The following is a 24,617-nucleotide window of genomic DNA, read 5'->3' as shown; positions in this document are numbered from 1 at the left end:
GCACTGATGGTCAGCTGTGTTCCCTTATGATTTTTCTGTCACTTTCATCCTCCACAGAGAGCAGATCTGAAGTCGGGGGTGACATGTGATCGACATCAGAGCTGAACATAAAAACGCAGAAGAAAGAGTTGTTCCTGAAAAAAAAAGCGAGAACGCACCCCTACGCAGCAGAGTTTATGGACTACATGTCGACAAAAACCGAAGGAGATCCAGTTTGCAGTCCTTGAAGGAGACGTGTTGGGAGGAATAGTGCAAATGGTGCTGCAGCACCTCCTTCCCTGGCAGCCCCACTTCAAAAAGTAAGCATGGATTCACTTATTCTTGATGTATGTTAAATATGGGAGCAGTTTAAACTTAAAATTTTTTCTTTTGACCCATTCTTTTTTACCCAGTACTCCTTATTCACATGTTGGCGTTTGTATTGGCCGGTATCAGCAATCTCTTCTATTTATTTATTTTTTTATTTAATTTCTTTTAATTTTTTAATTTTTTAATTTTACATTTTTTTATCATCTATTTATAATCAGTTGTGATTTTATTGTTATATCATTATACGTGGGCTATGCATCTTAGCCTATAATACTTCTACAATATTCCCACTGTAACATTATAGGGTTAAGGTGGTGTGTTTGTATATAGTGTTAATACTTGAAGTGCTTTCCTGTGTTATCTGGAGTCTTGCTCTATAATATATTATAGGATGTCTATAGGCTGGAATCAACAGCAGCCAGCCAGACAGACAGGCAGGTATGCATGCAGAGCTGAGGTGTGTGAGCTATTCTTTCAGGTTTTAGGAGCAGTGTCCCAGTCAGGATGCTCCTACATATTATACAGAGACACATTCTCAATTTCAACAGTGAGTAATATATACTAGGAGATATTAGGTTTGGGGGGTCCTCTCTCAAGAATATTTGAAGGTTTTTGACTTAAAACTATGCAATTTTACATCATTTTGGACCATTATTACTACTAATTAACTACTAATAAATTATTATTTTTAATTTATTACAGCATTTGTCTGAACATTTAATTCTTCTAGATATGTTTGCCCTGTAAAATCATATTCAAAAAATGTTTAAATAATGTTTCAATAATTATATTTGTTCACAAAGGACGTGGAATTACAGCATCCTAGTTCTCACCCCCTCTTCCGTGCCGTGCCGTGCCGTGCCGTGCCGTGCCGTGCCGTGCCGTGCCGTGCCGTGCCGTGCCGTGCCGTGCCGTGCCGTGCCGTGTGTTGGCTTGTCCAGATGCTCTCCACATTGTTTTTTTCTTCATACGGCTTATGACTCGCAGCGCAAATACGCTGGCGCTACGCCGTTATGATTCTCCATTCTGAGTCTCCCAGAGAACCTGATATGGAGAGGACAGAGAAGAGTACCGGTAGCTTGAAAGAAGTTCCGGTACGCAAGAAAAAGTCCCTGTACTACACCAAGGAGTAAAATGTAGAAGGTACCGCGTACCGGCCCACTTCGAGCTCTGCTTTTACCCAATCCAAACAAAGATGGACACCGGAAATGGCATATCTCCTAGCTCAATTTGGACCAGAAATCAAAATTTAATTAACAGTTATACTGGTATATTTATATTTCTTTCGAATATTTTTCTATTTTCATAGAAAATAATGCATTCATATTTTGCTTTTGTTTAACAATGGGAGCAAGGACATGTGGATCGAAATACAATCGCAACAGGGGACAGGTTAAGAATTTAATTAAATTACTTGTACAGCAAACATAATATGTTTTCATCCAGATTATTAGAGGAGTCTATTTTTTCAGGATACTGGAGTTGTTTAACAACTGTCTGGGTTTTCAAAGATGGGCGATGGGTAATTATTTTTCAGAGAAACGGAAGCTGTGACTCAAAGGCTATTTTAACCCCATCTACTGTGAGTCTCACTCAATGAACTTTTGTATTAGGATCAACATTTCTAAAGCATTAGCCTACAACAGACTTGCGAAAAGTGCAATATAATTACTGCTTGGAAGCAAGAAATCTGTCTCTGTACCAGCAGTTTTCTTTCATCCTTGTTGCATTTTTATGGAAAAAGATAATTCACTCCGGTTCACCTCCAAAAGCTGAAAGCTATGAGATCTTAAGACAATAGCAAATAGAAACAAAACCAGCGGAGCACCTTGACTGTACCATCTTTTCAAATGGTGTCAGTAATTAAATAAGAGATACATGAAGCCATTAAACAAACTAACACTTATCACCAGTTAAACAGTTGGCAATAAAGCTCGATTATCCCCCTCATTTTCTCCTTTTGGGCAGCAGGCCAAACAAAGCAATCAGTAAAGGTTGCTCTAAAAGCCAGCACCCATTAATGAAATATACTAACTCCATGACTGCATCTGTTTGTTTTTCAGGTCTGAAGCCAACACGTATTGGTTCAGGGGCAGGATTTTAGTTTGCTTTTCCATCCTGTACTGTTTTCCAAATATAAACTATATAAATATAGCCCATGATTCTGAAGAAATATTATTCTAATATATCATTTTCATCAGCAAAAATACAATATGTTTTGAGCCCAATCTTACCAGATTTCAGGGTTGAAAGTGAGATCATGCGGAGTCATAAGAGAGCGAAGAGTTTTGAACGGCGTCTCGGGATTCAAAGCAACTTTTGTTTAAGATCCGAAACACTCCCACAGCCGATGTTTCATGCAGGAGAAACCCACACACACCGAGAAGTCAAAGTCAAGGCTCTTTTCTGAGCCCCGGAGGCGGCATGTATCTATTTATCATCTGTGATTTCTCATATGGTGAAAGACAAACGTATACACCTCCAAACAAATAAAAGCCTGCATGCATGCACTAGTGCTTTCCAACCAATTCTATCTCACGAGGAAACATTTCCTCACATTTACTTCAATTACATTTATTTAATGGCTCTGTACTGAATTTTTTGCAAAATTGCATTGTTGCAGACCGACGATTTTATTAGACACAAGTGGATTTTAAATGGATTGTATTTGCCAACATTTGTTATTTCAATCAGTCAAAGGAAAAGGAAGTATTTGTTTGCCTTTAGATTTCTGCTGGGACAATATAAAGACTGTTTCAAAAGGGATTACGTAAACGTTGCATAAAGAGAGAGTTACATAGAGGGAGAGAGAGAGAGAGAAGCTGCAGCAGATTGAATGCTATGGAATAGAAAAGAACAAAATCGCAGATGGAAAGATGAAAACATGATTAAATTCAGTCAACAAAGATGATTTTTTGGCATTTGTAAATGTAACACAAGGTTACCAAACAGGTGACTGTCACAACAGGAGAGAAGTTCTTTGCAAAAATGTAATTAAATGTTCAACTTCTTTAAGATTAGTTGACAAGAAAAATGTAAAGTTCCAAGCTAAAAATGAAATACAAAAATGAAATAAAATGTTCAACATCTTTAAGTTTATAAGAAGAAAAATGTAAAGTTCCAAACTAAAAATTTAAATAAAATGATCAACTTCTTTAAGTTTATAACAAGAAAAATGTCAAGTTACAAGCTAAAAATGGATGCAAAAATGCAATGAAATGCATGCAATCCAAAATAAATTCATATACATGAAGTGACCAAGTTGCCGCCTCTCTCTCTCATACTGTGGTAGGTAGGTAAGGTCGCTTGTTTTGGGCTTTTTCGGGGGGGGAGTTGCTTTTTTGGGCTTGTTTCAGACCTGATTGATGTTTCTCTCGCGAGATCTTGCAACACTGAGGTCAGACAGAAGTAGAAATAAGACGTGAATGTAAAGGGAGGTGTGATGATGAAGCAAAAGAAAACTGGGTCTCAGTCAGCCGCCTCATCGTTCCCACAAGCCACATACCGGTATACATGAGTGGAGAAATTGTTTCGGGGAGAGAGAGGAGAGAAAAATCAGTTTCTTCTAACTGAAAAACAGAACTGTTCGATCCGTGCTGACTGAAATCGAGTCCTCAGACGTCCAGGATGTGTGTACGAAGACGTGCACGAACATGTTTCGATACCGGAAAGTACAGTGTGGGATTTGATGTGTAAATTGTGATGTGGAGGGTGTAGATGAGAGTATGAAGATCCACAGGGAGGTGAGTAATACACTAGATTGGGAGCAGCAGGCTGAGATCATGGCACCAACATGTGATGGAAACTGGCCTATGATCTGCTTGTACTTTCTATTTTGGTGAGAATTTTATTTTGAGATGTGCTTGTGGCCGAGGAGAAACTGAATTGAACTGTATCCACGATTAGTCACAGTGTGAAAAACTATATTAGGTTGGAAGAATATGTACAGTAGATTGTACAGCTAAGAGAAACAAAGTTAAAGGGGACATATGTTTGTTTATCTGGAGCGCCTACCAACCCACAAACTGTGAAATAAGACAACCCAGTCAGTTTTTTGTGGACTGCCAAGATCAGAAAACATGCGATTCAACAAGCCATTCAGATTTGGCTCCCCTTCCTATGTCACATGCAGGCTCATTAGAATATACTGCCCGCAGCTTGAGAACTACCTTTGCAAAGGTGCACCATATTTTTCTCTCAACCAATCGGAGCAGACTGGGCTTTTTCGTAAGGGTGTCTTAAAGAGACAGGCGCTAAAACAGAGCGTTTCAGACAAAGGGTGGATACACGTATATTCAAACCCAAAATACAAGTATGAACCTGGAAATGAGCACGATATGTCGCCTTTAAGCCAAATTTATACTTGACACAAGGCAGTGGAAATGGCCCTGCTACATGCGTGTTACTGAAAAGCAGCAGATTACTGAGGCTTTCTTAAACTTATTTAAGTTGTCTCTGCTAAATAATCAGAAGCGTAGGAGAAAACACAAGCAGCACATGGTATCTCTGTATCTGCCGGAGCCCTGATGTGTAGTTACCTTTTTGAAGAGGCGTAACTTTGGAGCTTTTACGAGGGCAGCTACTGTAGCTGCGTCACAACCCCTTAATGCACTATAGCCGAATCGATACTGGATTTTTGAGGTCGATAGTGGGATAGATTTTTGTGAGTTCCAAAAATGGGCCGATACTAAAAAAAAGAAAAAAGAATGAACAAACACACAACATAAACAATATCACAATATTATCCTGATAATCATCAAAATAAGCTTAAAACTCTTAAAAAATACACTAAACAATACTGTAATCACTTTATCTTACATTTAGTTAAGAAACTAATATTTTTATTGCATCACAGATATGACACATCTTTTTTTAGTGAACATCCTTTTTAGTGAGAAACAAACAATCCTAAATAATATAATCATAAATCATAAGGTCCCCCTGCATAAATAAAGGATACATAAATAAAGAATAGCAACATTGTCCGTCTGTTCTTTCTTACATAATAATACAAATAATCGTTATTCATATAGCACTTTTCAACACACAGTTACAAAGTGCTTTACAATAAAAACAGAACACATTTAGAGCACAAGGATAATTAAATGTACTTAAAGCCAATAACTAAACACATAAAAACCCAGAGAGTAAAACAACTAAAATGTCATAAAACAGGAATAAAATTACAGAAAAGCAATTCTAAAAAAGAGTTTTTTAAAAGTGATTTAAAAGACTCGACAGAGACATAATAATTCCCATATGATAACACACGTTTTCTATTACGATCTGCAATTAAAATCCTATTTCGTCCCATCCCTGACTGATATATCTGTAATAAGCTAATTTTCTGCTGATATATCTATCTAGCTCTATAATGCACAACTATAAGTTAAGCTTTACTTTGAAAATCTGTATATGAAAGGCCGTATACTGTTAAATGTTCACTTTGCCTGAAATAAAATAGCCATTATGATGTTAAATGAAAAACAAATTTCTTTATTGGTCATTCATTGTGATTACAATGGCCACTCTGCCTGCCAGAAACTGAAGTCAGGACATAAATGCAAACCAAATAACACTGTCTGCTTCTTCAAATAGAAAAAGTGCACAGAATATTAATTTACATTTTAAAATGGACATGTCCATCACTTTCATTCAGATACAGAAAACAAAAAATACAGACCTGACGTGAACCTAAACTAAAAAGCACAATTTGAGTTCCTCATGGGGAAAATTAATGTTAACTTTATTTTTGAATAAATACATAAAAGGATGAGAACAGCCACAAATAATTTAAGGATATAAAATGCATAAAAAAATCAACCGGCAGCTGCTGCTGATGTGGATGTGTGAAGGTCAGGTGTGTTTACTACATGACAGGGATGGTTAGCAGCAGTGATGTGATCAGTTTACACTCAAAAGCACATACATTTTTCACATCATTTAACAGTGGTGAGATGGTTTGCAGGCGTCCCCAGTTGATCATAGCTGTTGGACCTCCGGTATGGCTGCCAGACATAACCTGACAGCCCTGTAAAGGTGTCAGACACAGAGAGGGTTTTCATTGATGTTATCTTTTTCTTGTTGTTTTTTTCTGATGTGGGTTAATTTTCACCCTGACGGCACATCCGTGTCATGTGACTCAGCTGCCTGGGCCTCCCACAGCTCAGTGTTTATATTGCAACTTGTCAGGCTTGAATTCAAATTTAACCAATTAAGCTAACCAACCTCCCTCTCTCCTTTTCTCACAAATAAAAAAAATCCAATCAGAGTCCTAGCTGAAGCGTGACAACCACAGCCTGACTCCTTGACTCAAACGCAGAAGATAAATTTGCTTTTATAAGTCCCATTTAAAATGATCAAGTATGTTTTCTCAAAACGGAAAAGACTCTTCTTGAGAATAATTTCCTCTATTTCATGCAGCACCGAGAAAAACCAGCAACATTAAAAGCAGTGCAAACGATTTGAGAAGCCAGCGAGGCATTGATCAAAGACAGTATTATGACCACTGACACAGACTGACACATCTAAAGTTTATTTGCCAGCTACTCTGCCAAGCTCATCCTATCTCTCACTGTTTCATCCACCAATGTGGCAGAACAGCAAATCCCCCATTAAATATCAAGACCTTTATTTTAAATTGCTTCATAGATGAAATCCAGAGGCATGTAAGTCAGTTGTTTTTCTCCTTAATTAGCAAACAAAGGCATGGGAAACTTGCTTCGGAGTATTAACGTCATTCGATATCAGAAAGGCAATTTTCAAGGTTGAAGGTTGAAAGTTTGGCTTTATTGTCATTATACAACACAGGATTGAACCATGAAGTGCAGTTGTATTCCCTTCCAGACTACACACACAGAGAATGCGTGAACAGATATTTAAATATTTAAATTAGAATAAAACAATAAGATTCAATAGAACAAAGTATATAAAAGTAGCACTAAAGGAAGAAATAAAAAGGAAAAGGAAATTATATTTTATTAAAGGTGCAATGTGTAGGATCTGTGTTTCCATTAGCTTAGAATGATCTCTTCATATCTTCACGGAGTCCGCCGTGTTTCTACAGTAGCACAGAACGGACAAACCAAACACTGACTCTAGAGAGAGCCTTTAGTGTTTTTATGTGACCTCTCCACCATAGTTCTCCGACATGCTTGTGAAACTGCGGTAACGTGAGCCGCAGAGTGCAAAACCGTGGTACTGTCAGCCACTGTCTGACTTCCGTTGCTCTTAAAGTAGTGTTATTATGGTCAGGATGGCCTCTTAGCGAGGTGAATGGCGTTACCACGGTTTTGCATTCAGCGGCTCAAGTTACCGCAGTCTTGGAAAAGGAGGAGTGAGTGGAGGGGTACTCAGGTGGTTGCAATCTGCAACCACACACTTCGCCAAATCCTACACACTGTACTTTAAAACCAAACATATTTTTTCACAAAACTTACAGATAAAACAACCCAGTTCAGTTCATTTAAGGCGACAGATTCTGTTTGATAACATTTTCAACACAACCCCCCTCAAAACCCTGTCAGCATCATGTAAGATTTGTTCTTACCTTTGCACACAATGCCGAAGCATATTGCTGCAAGCAGCTGCGGTCCTTTTGTTAATGCTGAAAGGATTTACCTGTAATCTGGCTGTCTGGGGGAAGAAACACTGAGCAAAAATAATTCAGAGGCAGCAGCAGCTGCAGTGGAGAGGACAGGGAATTAGACCGGTGCCACGACAGAACATATTATAGCGCTATAAAGATAAAACATGTTATAGTGCTGTAGCGCTATATATCAAGTTACTTCAGGGCCCTGTGAGCTACATACCCACCAGCAAACAAAAAAAACCCAAGATGATGGGACATCCCCAACTGTGAATTATGTGGAGCACTCCACTGTCTCTATTACTTTGCTGCAGAAGCAGTACTGAGTAAAGGACACAATATAAACTGTCAATTTGTAGGTCCAATATTGATTTGTATTGGTATTTTCTCATATTTATATGGCAATTGGATGCAAACATGCTCTGAAAGTGCTTTGTGTATCGAAGGATTTGGCCTGGTTTTAGTTAAATGTCTTGAATCCAAATCCAATTTTACATGTGTAATATGTAATTTATTAGAAATGGGATTTAATCTTTGATTTCTTTGTACATGTAATTGAAGAATGTAAGCTCTTAGTGGATATTAATCCATTTTAACCCAACAGAAAATACAGGTCCTTTTCACTCGAGTGTTAATATAGACTATATGACAAAAAATAAGACAACTTATTTCATCCGGAAAAACACAAATCTTCATATATGTCACATACCCTTGGCCTTTTTGTCAGCAGTTCAGATGAGAAACTGCTGAGTACAAATCCAATCACTCCTTCATGCCAGGAAATTGGTGCATAAACCAAGAAAAAAAAATCTGAGTTAGTATGGAGGGCAATAATCCATTACTTATTCAGCCTTTAACATGTTATTCAATCTGCCTCTATAGCATATTCTCCACATGACACGTTTTCAAAGAAGAGGAGATAATAAGAGATTTTAAAGGATTGTACTGCATTGGCACATCAAATAAGTCTCGATTATAATTTATTCTGAGCCGCAAACGCAGAGACTCATTTGGTTTGAATGTGAGGCGATGAAGGCGATGGCTTTGTTCAGAACACTTGAACATCATTTTGTGACGGTGACTGCAGTGTCTGTTTATTTTACATAAAAGTGACAAATAAAGTTCATCATTTTGCATGAAGACACAAACTGTGGAGAGGAAAATATGTATATTTTTTGTACGCCGTGGTGCATATTTGTGCCTTGTTTGTTTCTTTCGGGGATTAAAGTGCATTTTTTTTATATCCATGTTTTAATAGCTTGAAGATTATAGTACATTATTGCAAATACATCGTCTCTTAGCTCGAGTATTAGAAGAAGTATTACAGAAATAAAACCCAACAACCCTCTAAGATTAACCAAAGATGAATAGGCCGTGCTTTTCTGGCCTCTCTAATTTTTTTTCTCTCTCGGATCCGTCGAGTTATTTCTGTCATCGCCATAACCATCGTGTTTTGCGTCATCCTTTCCACATGTCCAATCTGTAAATCTAAACTACCATCCATGGGGATGGCATGTAAGATAAGCTGTGAGCCACTATTATCTTTTCCCTGCCATCGGTAAAGTGGATTTCCTGATACATCAGCAGCCCCCTTTGGTCATCCAAAATCCTGTTTTCCAGATTTCCCAGTCCTATCCCACTGTGGGGGAATTAACGGGATTCAAAGGTCTTGCTCGAAGCTGCTTTCTGTCACTCTCTCTCCTTCCCTTTTTTTTTATGTAAATCGATCCAGTCTTGGGTTCCAGTATTAGATTGGGGGTTGTTGTTGTGTGTGTGCTGTACTCTGCCTGAGGCGGCTGGCTGTCTGGCTAACACATTACCCCATATCCCCGCTTTACTCCCCTCTACAGATAGCTGAAATGTAGACTGCGACCGTATAGATTGTCCCCATATGGGTTAATGTTTGCAATTTGATCGTGCATGGACAGACAAACACACAGCGCGTCAGAAGCAGAAACATTCACAAACACAAAGAGCATTCCCTTCATGCTTTAATATCTAATAGAGGAAGAGAAATGAGCAACCACAGGGCAAAACATCACTGAAATGACTGCCCGTCGTTCTTTGTAGCACCTGCTTAATCCAGAGAATCACAGCTCAATATGCTCTATTAATCCCTCTGGCACTCTGCGCCACTTCAATCTCACACCAAGTCTATGCTGGTTTTTAAAGGGCTGACCCAAATACTCCAGTGTTCAAGAGACTCACTGCTGAAGCTCCTGGGATTCAAAAGTCATCCATTCTTTAGCACTGCTCAGCCACACACACACACACACACACACACGTACACACACTGAAACCTTTTGAACATTCACAGCAGAATATTGTTTAACCTTCTTAGTCATAAAATCGACCAATATGAAACTGCAAAAAGAGTATAAACAATACTATCTGATTTTACTTGTCAGGTCTTAAAGTGCACTGACACTCCTTCACTGTGTCAAGTAGATTGAAGTAGAAAAAGGGAGTTTTATGATCAGTGAGCTCTGAGTTGGGAGATGTTTTAGCTGATTGTGGCGGATGTAAATCAAACAAGAAATATAAAGTAAAGCTTGAACTTGGAAAAATAATTCCGTGACATTTTTATGCATTTATTTTCTATTGAAGCTGTTATTCTAAAGTCGCAAGCCTGATATACAGTGAAGAAATACTGTATATTCATAGTGCAACTTCTTGGAGAACAGATTATAAGCATGATTGATTGTTTTTGCATATAGATTTCTGTATTAATCTACCCTGTCAGGGTTATACATGTAGAATTATATGAACAATATCTGGAAAGAACAGTGGAAAGAAGCACAAAATGCTTTGAAGAACCCACAATTATAAGTCACAAATGTGTTATTATACTACACCGAATACAACTGAACTAAAAGAAACTTTTCTTAAATGGGACATATCATGAAAAACTCTCTTTTTTTCCGTGCTTGTGCTCATACATTTAGGTATCTGGAGTGCCTACCGACCCAAAACTGTGAAATAAGACAACTCGGTCACTTTTTAGTGACGCACCATATTTTTCTCGCAAGCAAATCAGAGCAGGCTAGGCTTTTTGGGAGAGGGGCTTAAAGAGACAGGCGCTAAAAGGAGTGTTTCAGACAGAGGGTGAATACAGGTATATTCAGACAGACAGTATGAGAAAAAATAATGTTTTTTTGAACATCAAAGCATGTAAACATGTTCTAGTAGAAACCCAAAACACAAGTATGAACCTGAAAATAAGCATAATATTTTCCCTTTAAAACGTCAAAAATGACACATCTGTGTTGTTGTGCAGGACTCAGTGTAGAAGGGTATAAACATGAGAGATAACATCAAGCGACACATTCTGCTGCCGCCAAAATATAAATGACATGTAACCAGCCTCGATCTCCGACATCCATTTTCCCATGTATAATGCCATCTTGCCTCACAGATATTGTTTTCTGAATTTGTCACACTCCATGCTTGTCACTTTTATTATGATCAGAATTTATTATTAGAGAATGTTGTAGTCTACACACATCTTTTTTAGTGGAAGTATCTGATGGTCATCATGACCAACATGCATAACGGTTGGGTTATGCCAGAAAACAAGTAGTGCGTCAGAAAATGTCGAAAGTCAAAATTGTTTATAGCTGTTTTGAACAGCCTCTAGGGCAGGTTGAAAAGCCTGCCGTCATAGAGAGGGTGGAGAAACACGATAATATATATATATATATAAGTTATATAAGTTATATAGTTACACAGCCCCCCCAATTCCTATGTCGGAAAGATGTGAGTTGCAGTGCTTGCATCCAACAAGCACTGCTGAAGAAGCATACTGGCAGCTTAAAGGTGCCCAGATAGGTTTGATAGTTAGACCCTGAAGTCCCATCCAAATCTATTATAATGGTGGAATAAACTCCTGCTCACATCAACTCTCAGTGGAGAACAAGTAAAATCCTGTAATTTCTAAGAAGAATTTACAAAACATTTGGACTGACAAAGGATACTCAGTAATTACTTTTCCATTAAATGATCCCTGACCAGCCGCCACTGAGGGAGGGCTTGTTTTTTTTTTTTTTCAAACGGTGATTCATTACACTTTGAAACGAGTTCAGTGTCATCAACAAAGTTCGTTCTCATCATTTTCAATATTTTGGTAATTAATAAGCACAGTTGAATGTTTGCAAATAAGTCAACTCCCCGCAGAGTTGTCATTCATTTGGTTAATGATCGTGCTGTCCAGCTCCCCTGGGAATCCTGTAATATGCACGAGAGCCGACTGGCTCTGGCAGATCACCTCGGATTTGTGAAAAAATCAATACTACAGCCTCACTATGTTTGCTGCTGTGTGGGCCTTAACGGTTTGACTAATGGCCCCGGTCATTGAAGACTGCGATGGGCTTAAGTTGTCACTCCAAATTCCAAATCTCTGTAGTCAATGATCTACTTACTGTTATGACATCTCTCACTTAATCAATAACAACAGCAAATCGGGATGCCAATCAAGTTCTGAGTACAGCTCATGTGGCCTCCCACAGCACAATTGTGGTGGCTAGAAACAGTTAAAGAGGACCTATTATGCGTTTGTGCTTTTTCCCTTTCCTTTAGAGTGTGACATTGTTTTTTGTGCATGTAAAAGGTCTGCAAAGTTATAAAACCCAAAGTCCACGCCAAAGGGATTTACTCTGCTCCTGAACTGTCTGAAATGCCTTGATTGAAGTCATTTTCTTTTGTAACGTGGTGATGTCACCAAGTAATACATTTACATAATACCCGCCTAGTGGCTAATTTGGCAGGCCGTCAAACAAAGATAGTTAGAGTGGAGCTGGAGCGGAGTCCAAAGAGTTTGGTTTGGTTGACCAATCACAACAGTGGTCTAGTTGACCAATCAGAGCAGACTGGGCTTTTTGGAAGGGTGCGGGTGGAGGGGCGGGGGGGCGTTTCAGACAGAGGGTGAAAAAAGGTGCTGCAATACAGCCGGTATGAGAAAACTAAAGCGTTTTTTGAACATTAAAGCATGTAAACATGTTGTAGTAGAAACCTAAAATACGGGAATGAACCTGAAAATAAGCATAATAGGTCCTCTTTAATTTGTTGTCACATCATATGCATTCTGCTGCAGATTAAACCTTTCCATTACTATTTTGTTGCACTTTATTAATTAGATACAATGAAACTAAGAAGACGTGATTTGTGTAGAAGTTTTTTTTAATGAAGTTTTATAGGGCCCAGTGCCATCTTGACTGCTTGATGAGAATTTAGCTCTTGAAGACGATGGCTCTGAGCTAAAACATGTTGTTCCGTCTTGATAATGAAAAGTATCTCCAGCTCTGTCTGGCTAATGCAGCCATCTGCTGGCAACTGCTAATGGAGTTATGGAGCCTCCCAAGATGTCTTAAATAATTCAGAAGAGGAGAATATTCTCAAAGCTTCACATTTATGCGCTAGGCTTAATTCGAGATGCAGGATTTGATTTGTCAATTCCTGAGTTGCTTTTCCAAAGACTAAATATCCACTCTGCTCAGGTCACACTAAAGTTCAGTCTGTAATCTTGGATTACTGTTTCTAATTCAACATAATGATGGTTGGCTGTACAGTTAGCTTGCAGTTTTGTTTTTGGGCTTTTAATCGATGGCAGAACATTTTGAGAGGCTGAGAGGAATCCTCACAGATTCAGCCATGTGTGCACATCTCCTTGATGATTATTAATTGTGAATAAAACAACTTTGTCATTAAGTGCAAGACATCTCTGTAGCTTCTGTTAGATATGATAATTGTAGCATGTTTCTGTCATTTTAGTATGAACTGAAAACATTCACTGAAATCACCTTAGTTGTCTCGTCAACTGAGACCATTAACTAATTCAATTGTGCATCAGTACTGACTGTAATTTCTCTTTCTCTCTCAGGGTGGAGGTCACAGGATTCCAGCTCACTGCAACAATTTGAGGATTAACAACAGACCTGGAAAAGAGAGACAGTGCTTATGTTCACCATAATGGCACCTGTAGGTGTGGCTAAGCTGCGGGCTCGGCTCTTCCTGCTGTTTCTTTGCTTGACACTGCGTGCCGGCATGCTTCAGTTTGCTACAGCCACGATACAAGGGTACATTGGAGACAGGGACATGATATGCCCATCTGTATGCAGGTGCGATGAGGACTTTATCTACTGTAATGATCGTGGCCTGAGCTCCATCCCGTCACTGCCTCCTACGGCGTCCGTCCTCTACCTTCAGAACAACCAGATAAACAACCCGGGTTTGCCAACCTCCTTGGAGCGCCAGCTTGCCGTCCGTGTGGTCTACCTGTATGATAATGAACTGGATGAATTCCCCGTGCATCTGCCACCATCCATCCGTGAACTGCATTTGCAGGACAACAACATACGCACTATTCCTCGTAGTGCGCTGGCTCGGATGCCCTTGCTAGAGAAGCTCCACTTGGACGACAATTCCATTTCCACTGTCAGCATTGAGGACCAGGCCTTTGCTGACAACCCACGGTTGCGCCTACTGTTCCTTTCACGCAACCACCTGTCCAGTATCCCCTCAGGACTGCCTGCCTCTCTGGAGGAACTCCGTCTGGATGACAACCGAATCTCCACTATCCCAACCCACGCCTTCCGAGGCCTCGCCTCACTTAGATGTCTTGTCCTGGATGGGAACCTTTTGGCAAACCAGCGCATTGCTGATGACACATTCTCCCGCCTTTCCAACTTAACCGAGTTGTCCCTCGTCCGTAACTCCCTCCAGACCCCACCTGTCAACCTGCCCGCCGCCCATCTACAACGCCTGTCTCTACAGGAAAATGCCCTGACTCATATGCCACGCGGTTCCTTGGACGGCATGCGCAGGCTGCTGAGGCTCGACCTGTCAGGGAACAACCTTACCACCCTGCCGAGAGGACTGTTCAAGGACCTGGACAGCCTGGGCCAGCTGCTGGTGCGAGGCAATCCTTGGCACTGTGGCTGCAACCTGCGATGGCTCTATGATTGGCTGCATGCCCGCGGTAACTCCATCACTGTCAGAGGTCTCAGCTGCCATGGGCCCGACAGGGTGCGAGACATGGCTTTGGTAGACCTGACCAGCGAGATGGAGGAGTGTGAAGTGGTGAGGACAGCAGGGACCAGAGACAGAGCGGGCGTTGGTGGAGTCGATAGCTCTACCACTCACACCCCTCCACAGGGCTCTCTCTTCACCCTCCGCTCAAAGCGACCCGGCCTGGGGCTTCCTGACTCTGGCTTAGACTACACTCTCAGCAGCAGCGGTGTGGGGAAGAGCCTGGCCCTCAACGTGAAGCCTCTCTCTCACAACAGCGTCCGTGTTACCTGGAGCGTGGCCCAGCCCAGCTCCTCCTTCAGGCTGAGCTGGCTCCGACTGGGTACCGGGAACGCCATGGGATCAATCACGGAGACTCTGGTCCGGGGCGACCGTCGAGAGTACCTGCTTACCTCCCTCCAACCACGCTCCAGCTACATCATCTGCATGGTGCCCCTCGCTGCCAGTTCAGAAAGCAAAGGGATGATTGCTGGAGATGCTGACTCTGATGAAGCTCTGGTGTGTGCTAAAGCTGAAACATCTGACCTCGCCCCTGTAGAGGAGGAGGAGGATAAAGACTCAAAGCAGATGACAGTCCTGCCCCTGGCAGGGATTATTGGTGGGGCTACTGCCATTGTATCTTTGGCTCTCATCTTTTGCATCTTCTGTTGGTATGGACATAGGACTGGGCATTTGTGCTCCCGTGACCACTATACTCGCAGCAGCTCCCGAAAAAACAAGACCTATGATGATTACATCGAGTCAGGCACCAAGAAAGACAATACCATCTTGGAGATCCGCAGTCCGGGGTTCCAGATGACGCCTATGGCGGCTTGCCAGCCAATGCAGCCTAAACCCCTACGAGAGGATTACATCATTCATACCATATTCCCCTCCAATGGCACTGGTCTGTACAAAGGTGACAACCACGTTTCTAACGCAGGACATGGCACCAACCGCGGCTATAGAGAAGGAGGAATCCCAGATATAGACTACTGTTACACATGATGCACTGTACCAGATCCTATTCACGGTGTTATTGGTAAAACTGTATAGATGCACAATTTTCCCTTCGCATGGACACTTCAGAAGCACCCCTCTGTGCCTTCTTCTTCTGGTCTCCCATTCCAAAATACCTGCTGTTCACTGCACTGGAAGTACTCGATGTGATTAACTGGAACTGAAACCGTGTGGGAACAGCTCACCGCAGGAAGCAGCAGCCAGTGCCCCAGGTGTAAATGCACAGCTGACTGTTTCTCCACCATCTTAGTAATGGCTTCTGTATGTTTTCTTTTCTGCTCTTCCCGTGTGACATGTACACAAAGAATGTATACACTGTGGAAAGGTCAAACTTAGCATAGGCATAGGTAGAGTTCCTCTCTCACACACAGGAGCCACAGCAGTCAATTCAAAATGGATTAGGACATGATGCGATGACATTTTTGGTACTCTTTTTCCTGCTCACCGGTCATACACAGTATGTAGTCTTATCAAGTCATTGTTCCAAATGCCTCAACTATATTGATGTGCCCTACCAGCTATCCAAGGAAAGGGCTTTGTAAAGCTGTGAATTGTTCTATTTCAAACGACCCAATAACCACTTGTCTTAAAGTAGGCTTGTTATTACCTTATTCAGTAGTTGGCAGGGCGAGGATCTTATCATGGCTGGTCGGCCCTGGTTATACCTCTCGAGATCATTCGCCTAAGATCAGTATTGTAGTGTTGCATCGGATGGAGTGCAGCAAAAGCGTGTAGATAATTTACTTAGATACCGACTGGGCTGTGTTTGAAAAATGCTTTGCTATTTTTATCCGTGGTTTGTTTAGTAATCGAATCCTGCACAGCTCTCTTTATTTATTTATTTTGTTCCTTATGTGATGGTTTGTGATTTTTGTCTCTGCTAAAATTGCTTTTATTTTATTTTTTGCCTTCATGTTTGTCATTACTGATGAAACCCAGCTTTGATGAAGACAGTGGATTTGTTTCATCTGCAACAACAAAATACGATAAGCGAAGAAAAAACATCCTGAGGGCTGTCTCCAGGTTCGTGTTTTCCTAAATGCAGCAGAGTGAATTCATGAGCGAGGCTGTTTTATAATATGTAATTTGAAAATTAGACCCCACCCAAAGACTTAGCATGTCAGTCCACTCAGACAGTAGAGACCAACCTCAACCCCTCTTTTTCCCATTCTGTGCCTGTGTGCTTAACCTGTGACTTCAGTTTTGGTTACAAAAATGTTTCCTCCACATTCTTAAAGCGACGACAGAGAATCCAGACTGGACAAATTACTAAATGTGGAGCCTCCTGTGCGAGGCAGACTCTTGCGAGTGAACCTCGAAATGAGGGCGAGAACTGTGAGTGAAACTGAGGAGACTCAAACCGCAAACACTGTTGACCTGCACTGTGGAGCAGTGGCCAAGCTAGTGGGTGTGTGGATGGACTGCCGGGGGAGTTTGAAGGTGGCGTGACTCCTCTGCGAGATGAGTTCATTTATGTTTGTTTTAGCGGCGGTAAAAGGCCTCCACTCATTCCACCTCTTTTATTACTGAGCAGCACTAAAAATGTAAATGTATTAGCACTTAGCAGGGAACAGGGATAAATGTAATGACAGGTGCGGTGAGATGGAGGCTAAAGAAACATCTCCAGGCACTGACAAAGATGGAGAATTGATGGCTCTGGCGCGGTGGAGTTCACCCATGCATAAATCTGTTTGTCATACTCAGCTTCTCCCCTTGGGTTTAATATTGTCCATCAGTTGTTTACCACTGTGTTGCTTCCAAAGGGGAAACCAATTGTGCTTCCTTGACTGTTCTGTCCGCCGGAGTTTTACACTGGTGTCAGACAATACGTCAGTGGAATGTATATTTTATCTTGCACCCAAAATCACCGGCTTAAACATCCTACTGGCCCGGCTAATTCTGTTTTGGGGAATGTTGATATAGTGTAATTGCTATTTTAAAGTGGGTCTATTCAAGACACGTACTTCCTCATCATTTGTACAAATAAAACCATGGCCACAGCCACATGAATATTTTTTCTGGTGAAATTATAGAAAGTAATGGTGCCATAACTTTGCGTAAAAAAAAAAAAAAAACCTATGTGAACCTGAGATATGTGTGGAATTTGCTTTATGAATTCATCTTCAGAGGGGATCAATAAAAAGTTTTATAATCTTGTTATTACTGCAACCTGTCATTTCACCTCATGCCTGAGGAAACAGAATATATTTATAGCTCACAGAGGTATTCGTACAGGGGATGAAGTTCTATCCCAAGAAGCCGGTTTCGTGCAAAAATTAAACCCGCATATTGTTTCCATTTGATGAGGGCTCTGAATAGCTCTGGGATAAAACAGTGCCAAACTGCAGCCTGAGGCCAGACACTTGGAACCAGCTGAGATTATAAGATGGAGCTTAGAAGAGTCAAAAGGCTGCTGCCCTCTGTGACTTTACGTTTGTACGCAGCCTGGGGCTCTACGAGGATGAACAAGCCCAACTCCAAATGAACAACTTTAATAAAGGAAAAAGTTGTTTCATTTGCAATACGAATGAGTACAAATCATTTAATTAAAAACGGAACATTGCTGGCATCTAAGAGTAACTTGGTTTGGTCAGAAGTGTGCTTTATTGCACCTTTAATCACACCCCACAATGATGTCACAGCGTACTGACACTATAGATGTATAAAGAGAACTGGAAACAGCCCCATTCATTCCTATGAAAGTTGCTCAGTGGCGCTTGAACCAACAAGACTCGGTCAAAACCGAGTATATGGCTGGACCGTGTATGGTCAATCCGTGAATTTGTGGCTAAATTGTTATACAGATAGTCATTGGTCATGTCTATAATGTTAAATCCAGCGGTATATGTCCACCAGGTCCGGCCAGCGTCCAGCGAGGACACTAGGGGACGCGCTGCTCCACTCAACTGGCCGTTCAAGCGGTGATGTACCCAATCATGGAATACACCTAATTGGTCCCTGGTTTTCTGCTCGCCGTTTCAAACAGGAAACAACATGGCGGCCTGCTGGTAAACTTTCTGTTATTCGGTCTAAACAATCCACCAAAATCTACTTCTGATAGGCGATGCCACTGCTGAATCTCGTTTAATTTTAGAACTTGATCGTGTAGTTTCACAGCTTGGTCCAATTTTTGTGAGCCGGACGCGTCATGCTGGATGGGCTTATTTGCATAAAGGACTGTTCCCCGCCTTTTCATTTTGAAAGAGCAGCGGCCAATGAGGGACACCAACACTCGACCAACCGATCCTGTAACTTCATCACTCAGTCAGTCACTCAGTGACAGACTTGCTATTGTATAGGCTGTCCTTCTGTTGTCCAGCCAAAAAAAGTCAATCTTCCGAGTATAAAATTACCCGGATTTTTGCTGATCTTCCGCACCCATTGGGCCCATAGAGCAAAAACACTAGCGTTTCCTTTAACTCCACCTCCCAGCCCTCGGTCCAGCCTCGGTCCTCACATTTGTCTGTGCAAATCTCAACCAGTTGTTGTAGTGAAAGTGGTAATGTCCCAATATATTCTTTGCTATTGTGCATGACAATGAGCAAAACATTTGTCAATTCCATTATATCAAGCTGTAGACACAGAAACAACAACTCACTTTTAACTCCTTTGCTTGTAAACAGTGAGTATTGATTGAGCAGAAATTTAGAATCCATTAGCAGCCTTTGTGTACCCACCGTCATGTTGTGTTTGGCTTATCCCTATTCCAACTGAAGAGAATCACCAACTGTGAACTTGAGCTACAAAACTGCCATTGTTTTATTTTGTTTAATTTTCTGTCTTGAATTCCTTGCCGTCACACATTTGATTGTCTTAGAACCGCAACATGCTGCCATTTTTTACTGTCTTTGCCCATGGGATTGTGCTAGGTCTGTGAGAGATTTAATGACTATCATCATGGATCAACATTGTAACTGCTGTTGTAAAGCATTGTGAACAGTTTGTAACGGCAGCTGAATTCCCCATGCAGAGCAACAGAGAGGATGATTGGATTATCCCTTCCTCAACATGCTGGAGCTGTGCGTCAATCCAACACAACTTAATTAAGAGTGATAGAAATATATAAAGTGTATACCGCTAAGACTCTGAATGAACATCCAAGAGGAAGTAAAACATCTGAAAAGCACTTTGTCGTCACATCTTTACTTCTCCAGCACATCAATGGGCAGGTATGGTTGAGGTAAAACTTGCTTAAATGAAAAAGCACATGAATGTATTTACAATTTGCCGGTATCACTTCCTATATGACTATTTTTTTTTGTTTACAGGTCTAAAGGAGTAGTACTGCATATATGACAACGTTTTATGAAGCCTTTGTGGAGCTGCATGAAGTCTGATAAGTTGTTACCAGGCGGCAACCTCCGGGTCTGAGAAGTGAAGCCAATGTTGAAGTGCCTTAAACTTGCATTATTTCTAATAGCCAGCAGGGGGCGACTCGTAGTTGCAAAAAGAAGTCAGATTGTATAGAAGTCTATGAGAAAATGACCCTACTTCTCATTTGATTTATTACCTCAGTAAACATTGTTAAACATGAGTTTATGCTCTCAATTGCTAGTTTCAAGTCTTCTTCAGTACAGCATGATGTTCATTTAGTAAATTATGGTCCCATTTAGAGTCAAATAGACCATAAAGCAGGGTATGCTTTAGGGCGTGGCTACCTTGTGATTGACAGGTCGCTACCACAGCGTTGTCCAGTCTGGGAGTTGTCCGTGTTTTCGTCTTACAACTTTAACCCTTTCACAGTGTGTTTTCAGTTCACAAAAGTTAATTGTAACATTTTGGGCGCCTAAAAATGTCTTATTGAGCGTTCGGTTGTACTTAGCTCCATCCTCTTGCGTCACTTCTGGTTGCAAAAAAACAAGATGGCGACGGCCAATATGCCGAACTCACAATATTACAATATTATAGGAATACAATGCTAAATCAGTAGAGTGTTGTGACTTTTAAGTCATAGAAACCTTAACAGGGATAATGATACTTGCCTCACTAAAAGAGACCAGTTTATAATGTAGATAAAAAAAAATGAGAACAGACTTACAGAGAGCAACGTTTCCTTGGAGACGAAGATGCTTCCGTCACAAATCAGTGGCATCACAGCCAACTGTCAGTGTGGAGAGGTGGAGCATGTAAACTGGGATTGCAGTGGGCAAAGAATGATCTTTCTTAACCATCTTTGTCTCAAGGACGGCCTTCCCTGGCCTCATGGTCATCTTGGAAGGCTTCCCTGCCAGCAGTACATATGTCTCTGCTGATCTTGGACAGCACACTTCCCTCTCTAACACCTTTTGTCCTCACGGAGATGAAAGAGTATCCTATTGTCATGGTCAGCCGGATCACAACTCAAATAACTGTGACCTGAAGGTTGGCCAGTAACCTATTTCTTGCCTCACTCCTGGACAATTTAAGAGCGTCCCCCGTAAATCTCACTGTCTAGCGAGAAAAAAGGCGAGGGGAATGAAATACGTATGAGAAATATTGGAAATGAGACCAGAAGGGGGGATATTGCAGAGAGAGAAAGAGAGAGAGAGAGATCGTGGAGATGTTGGCGATGGGAGTCGTTGGGGAGTCTCACAGCAGATGGGCTTGCTCGGTTTCTAACGCAGATGGTTTAATAATGTTTCTCCAAGATTTCAACAGTTAAGGGGTTGATAAGCTGGCAGTGTGATCGTCTTGGATAAGAGTAATATAATACTGCATGGATTTGGGGAAGGAACGCCTTGTCTGAGCGATGAAGATCCTGAGGAGGCTGCATTGGCTACATTTGCAAAACACAATTGCTAAAAGCAGAGAGACAAACTGTATTTGTGGCTCTCTGCAGGGTAAGCAGCATAGTCGCCCTAAAACTCAGTATTAGTATTATAGAGCATTCCTGGACCTCAAAGAAGTAGCTGCACCTCATTACTAGAAATCAGGTAAAGACCTTTATTTATCTCTTGTTGTTTCATCTTCACAAAATCTAATCTAAGAACTCCCTGCGGTATAAATAGAGTAAGGTCTGAAAATTACCCCCTGTGCCACATTGTCGTATCTCGGTAGGCGATGGAACAAACAGATACACGAGAGATAGAAAATACAAAGATGAAAGAACATTCAGTACTCTGCATCGGGAGGGACCTGATTATGATGGACCAGGATTGTGTTGCTGTGCAGAAAGGAGAGACCAGTCACGACGATGACACTGGAAAGCCTGAAATGGTGGACTGCCATTTCACTCTTGACACTGACCGCGCGTCTTCAGATGTGCAAACAAATACACAACTGCAGATTGGGAGCGAGACATAATCCCTGTCCCGGAGAGATGTGGCTGAGCTTGTTAGCTGGAGCTCACTGGTGAGACTGTGGCATGAAGTGGACCTCAGAGCTGTATTGGAATTACAGTATATGTTCTTGAACCTGTCTTGGCTTCAGCTGAGCTCTAACCATTAAATGTGATGTGTTGGTCAACAGTAAAACCACATAGTTTCCCAGATGGAAGGGACCTAAAAACAGTTTTGTTTATTTTTATAAATTAGCCTGTGACCAACATTCATCAGTCATGATTTATTTCCTTCAGACTAGGGCTGTCAATCGATTCAAATATTTAATCGCGATTGTCGCATGATTGTCCATAGTTAATCACGATTACAAAAATTCACATTTTGTATCTGCTCAAAATGTACCTCAAAGGGAGATTTGTCAAGTATTTAATCCTCTTATCAACATGGGAGTAGGCAAAATATGCTTGCTTTATGTAAATTTATTTATATATATATATATATATGTATATATATATATATTTATTTATTATTGGAAATCAATTAACAACACAAAACAATGACAAATATTGTCCAGAAACCCTCACAGGAACTGCATTTAGTATAAAATAATATGCTCAAATCATAACATGGCAAACTGCAGCCCAACAGGCAACAACAGCTGTCAGTGTGTCAGTGTGCTGACTTGACTATGACTTGCCCCAAACTGCATGTGATTATCATAAAGTGGGCATGTCTGTAAAGGGGAGACTCGTAGGTACCCATAGAACCCATTTTCATTCACATATCTTGAGGTCAAAGGTCAAGGCACCCCTTTGAAAATGGCTATGCCAGTTTTTCCTCGCAAAAATTTAGCGCAGGTTTGGAGTGTTATTTAACCTCCTTCACGACAAGCTAGTATGGCATGGTTGGTACCAATGGATTCATTAGGTTTTATCTTTACTCTAGCTTTAAAACTGAGCTTTAAAGTTGCATTAATGCGTTAGAGAAATCAGTGGCATTAAAACAAGTTTATTTTACGAGTTATTCTTGTCTGTTCCAAGGTATCAGAGTCAGTGTGTAGCAAAGACTCTCAGAAATATGATCAGCTTTAATCTGCAGATATACTGTAGTGTTTTCTTGATTTACCATTAAGCTTGCATTCTGTTTTTTAATTAGTTAATGTAGGGGTGAAATGGAGACACGATGTTTCTGCGTAGGTGTGAGAGATTTTCTCCGAGAGTGGATTGAAGGAGTGTATTACCAAAAACAGATTTGTTGCAGCACAGATCTACTGTAGGTAACCTGACATCTGTATGAAGTATGCTATTTATTCTGAAGTGGTAGTAGTAATCACAGTGATGTTGGCTCAAATTACTGAGGTAGTGCTCCAGACTGGAATAAAATTACATTTTGTAAACCAATTTAGCCTGGCTGTTTTACAATTAGATCAGAGGGATATTACTGACGCAGTTGTTCTGGATGGGCTCAGATAGTAAATAGACTCCGCAGTATAGTCACTTAATAAAACTAATACCGTTAAGAAAAAGCGTATGTGCACGCTGGCACAATTTGTGTAACTTGGCTACTTGAAGCTCTTAGTATTTCTGTACAAAACAAGTGCTGTTACATACACAGAGATTGGACCAAGAGTCAGCAGATGTGGACAGGTGGCGGTCGCTGTGCGTCTCTCCCCTCTCACTGAATGGAAAAATATGTATTTTGTAGAAAGGATGTCTCGTTGCTATGTGATTAAATGTGAGCTGTTGGACAAGAAGGAAATGTTCATTTTGGTTTCCTAAGAGGATCATTTTAGTTTTTTTTCAAAACAGTTATAAAAATGTTACTTAAAATTCAGCAAGTTTAGCATGGACGAAATTCAACACATAGCCTATAAATGACTTTTCAAAATATTTCAGTTTGTTCCATAACCATTTACAGCCATCGGTGTTTAGTCATAGAGTGCTGCAGGGATGATGTATTTTTGTAGGCCAACCAGGAAATTAGCATCCAATGGGAATTTTCCATTGGGTTTTGGATTATTGCAGGAACTAAAGCTGAAGTAAGATAAGTTATTTTTATAAAACGGTCGCTATATCCTGACAGAAGTACATGAAACAGGTAACCTGAAAAAAATCATGTGCTTCTGTGTCCTCCGGTGTCCTCCAGTGCTCTTAATGGCATCTGCAAGATTTCACAGACAGGAGGAAAACAAGCAGTCAGAGCTGATCTGGAGCCTGCCGTCTAGCTACCTGCTATGAGAGCCGGCTGTCAATCACTCGCGAACTCCGACCAAACGGTCAAACTAGGCAGCGCTGGTTTACTCCAGATGTTCCGGTTTCCTCCCACAGTCCAGGTGTGAATGTGAGTGTGAATGGTTGTCTGTCTCTATGTGTCAGCCCTATAATAGTCTGGCGACCTGTCCATGGCGAACCCCGCCTTCGCCCAATCATGTCAGCTGGGAT

At 41.0% G+C, this 24,617-nt stretch overlaps 1 protein-coding gene across 2 annotated transcripts in view; it reads left to right on the top strand.

The window, feature by feature from the left end:
• Window positions 1-18,281, top strand: part of flrt1a (fibronectin leucine rich transmembrane protein 1a) — a 49,015-nt gene extending 30,734 nt beyond the window's left edge. Inside the window, exons 2-3 of one of the 2 annotated variants that reach the window (XM_074611382.1) lie at window positions 62-299; window positions 13,773-18,281. In XM_074611382.1, the coding sequence (XP_074467483.1) occupies window positions 13,850-15,907 (2,058 nt within the window). In that variant the 5' untranslated portion in view covers window positions 62-299; window positions 13,773-13,849 and the 3' untranslated portion in view covers window positions 15,908-18,281. Of the gene's footprint in view, window positions 1-57; window positions 300-13,772 lie in introns of both variants that reach the window. The other variant, XM_074611383.1, reaches the window with a different exon arrangement.
• The last annotated feature ends 6,336 nt before the right edge of the window (window positions 18,282-24,617 follow it).

Source organism: Sebastes fasciatus, chromosome 16 (assembly GCF_043250625.1).
Source record: "Sebastes fasciatus isolate fSebFas1 chromosome 16, fSebFas1.pri, whole genome shotgun sequence".
Classification (NCBI taxonomy): Eukaryota; Metazoa; Chordata; class Actinopteri; order Perciformes; family Sebastidae; genus Sebastes; species Sebastes fasciatus.
The sequence above is the reverse complement of the archived record's forward strand: the minus strand, read 5'-3'. Positions and strand labels throughout refer to the sequence as shown.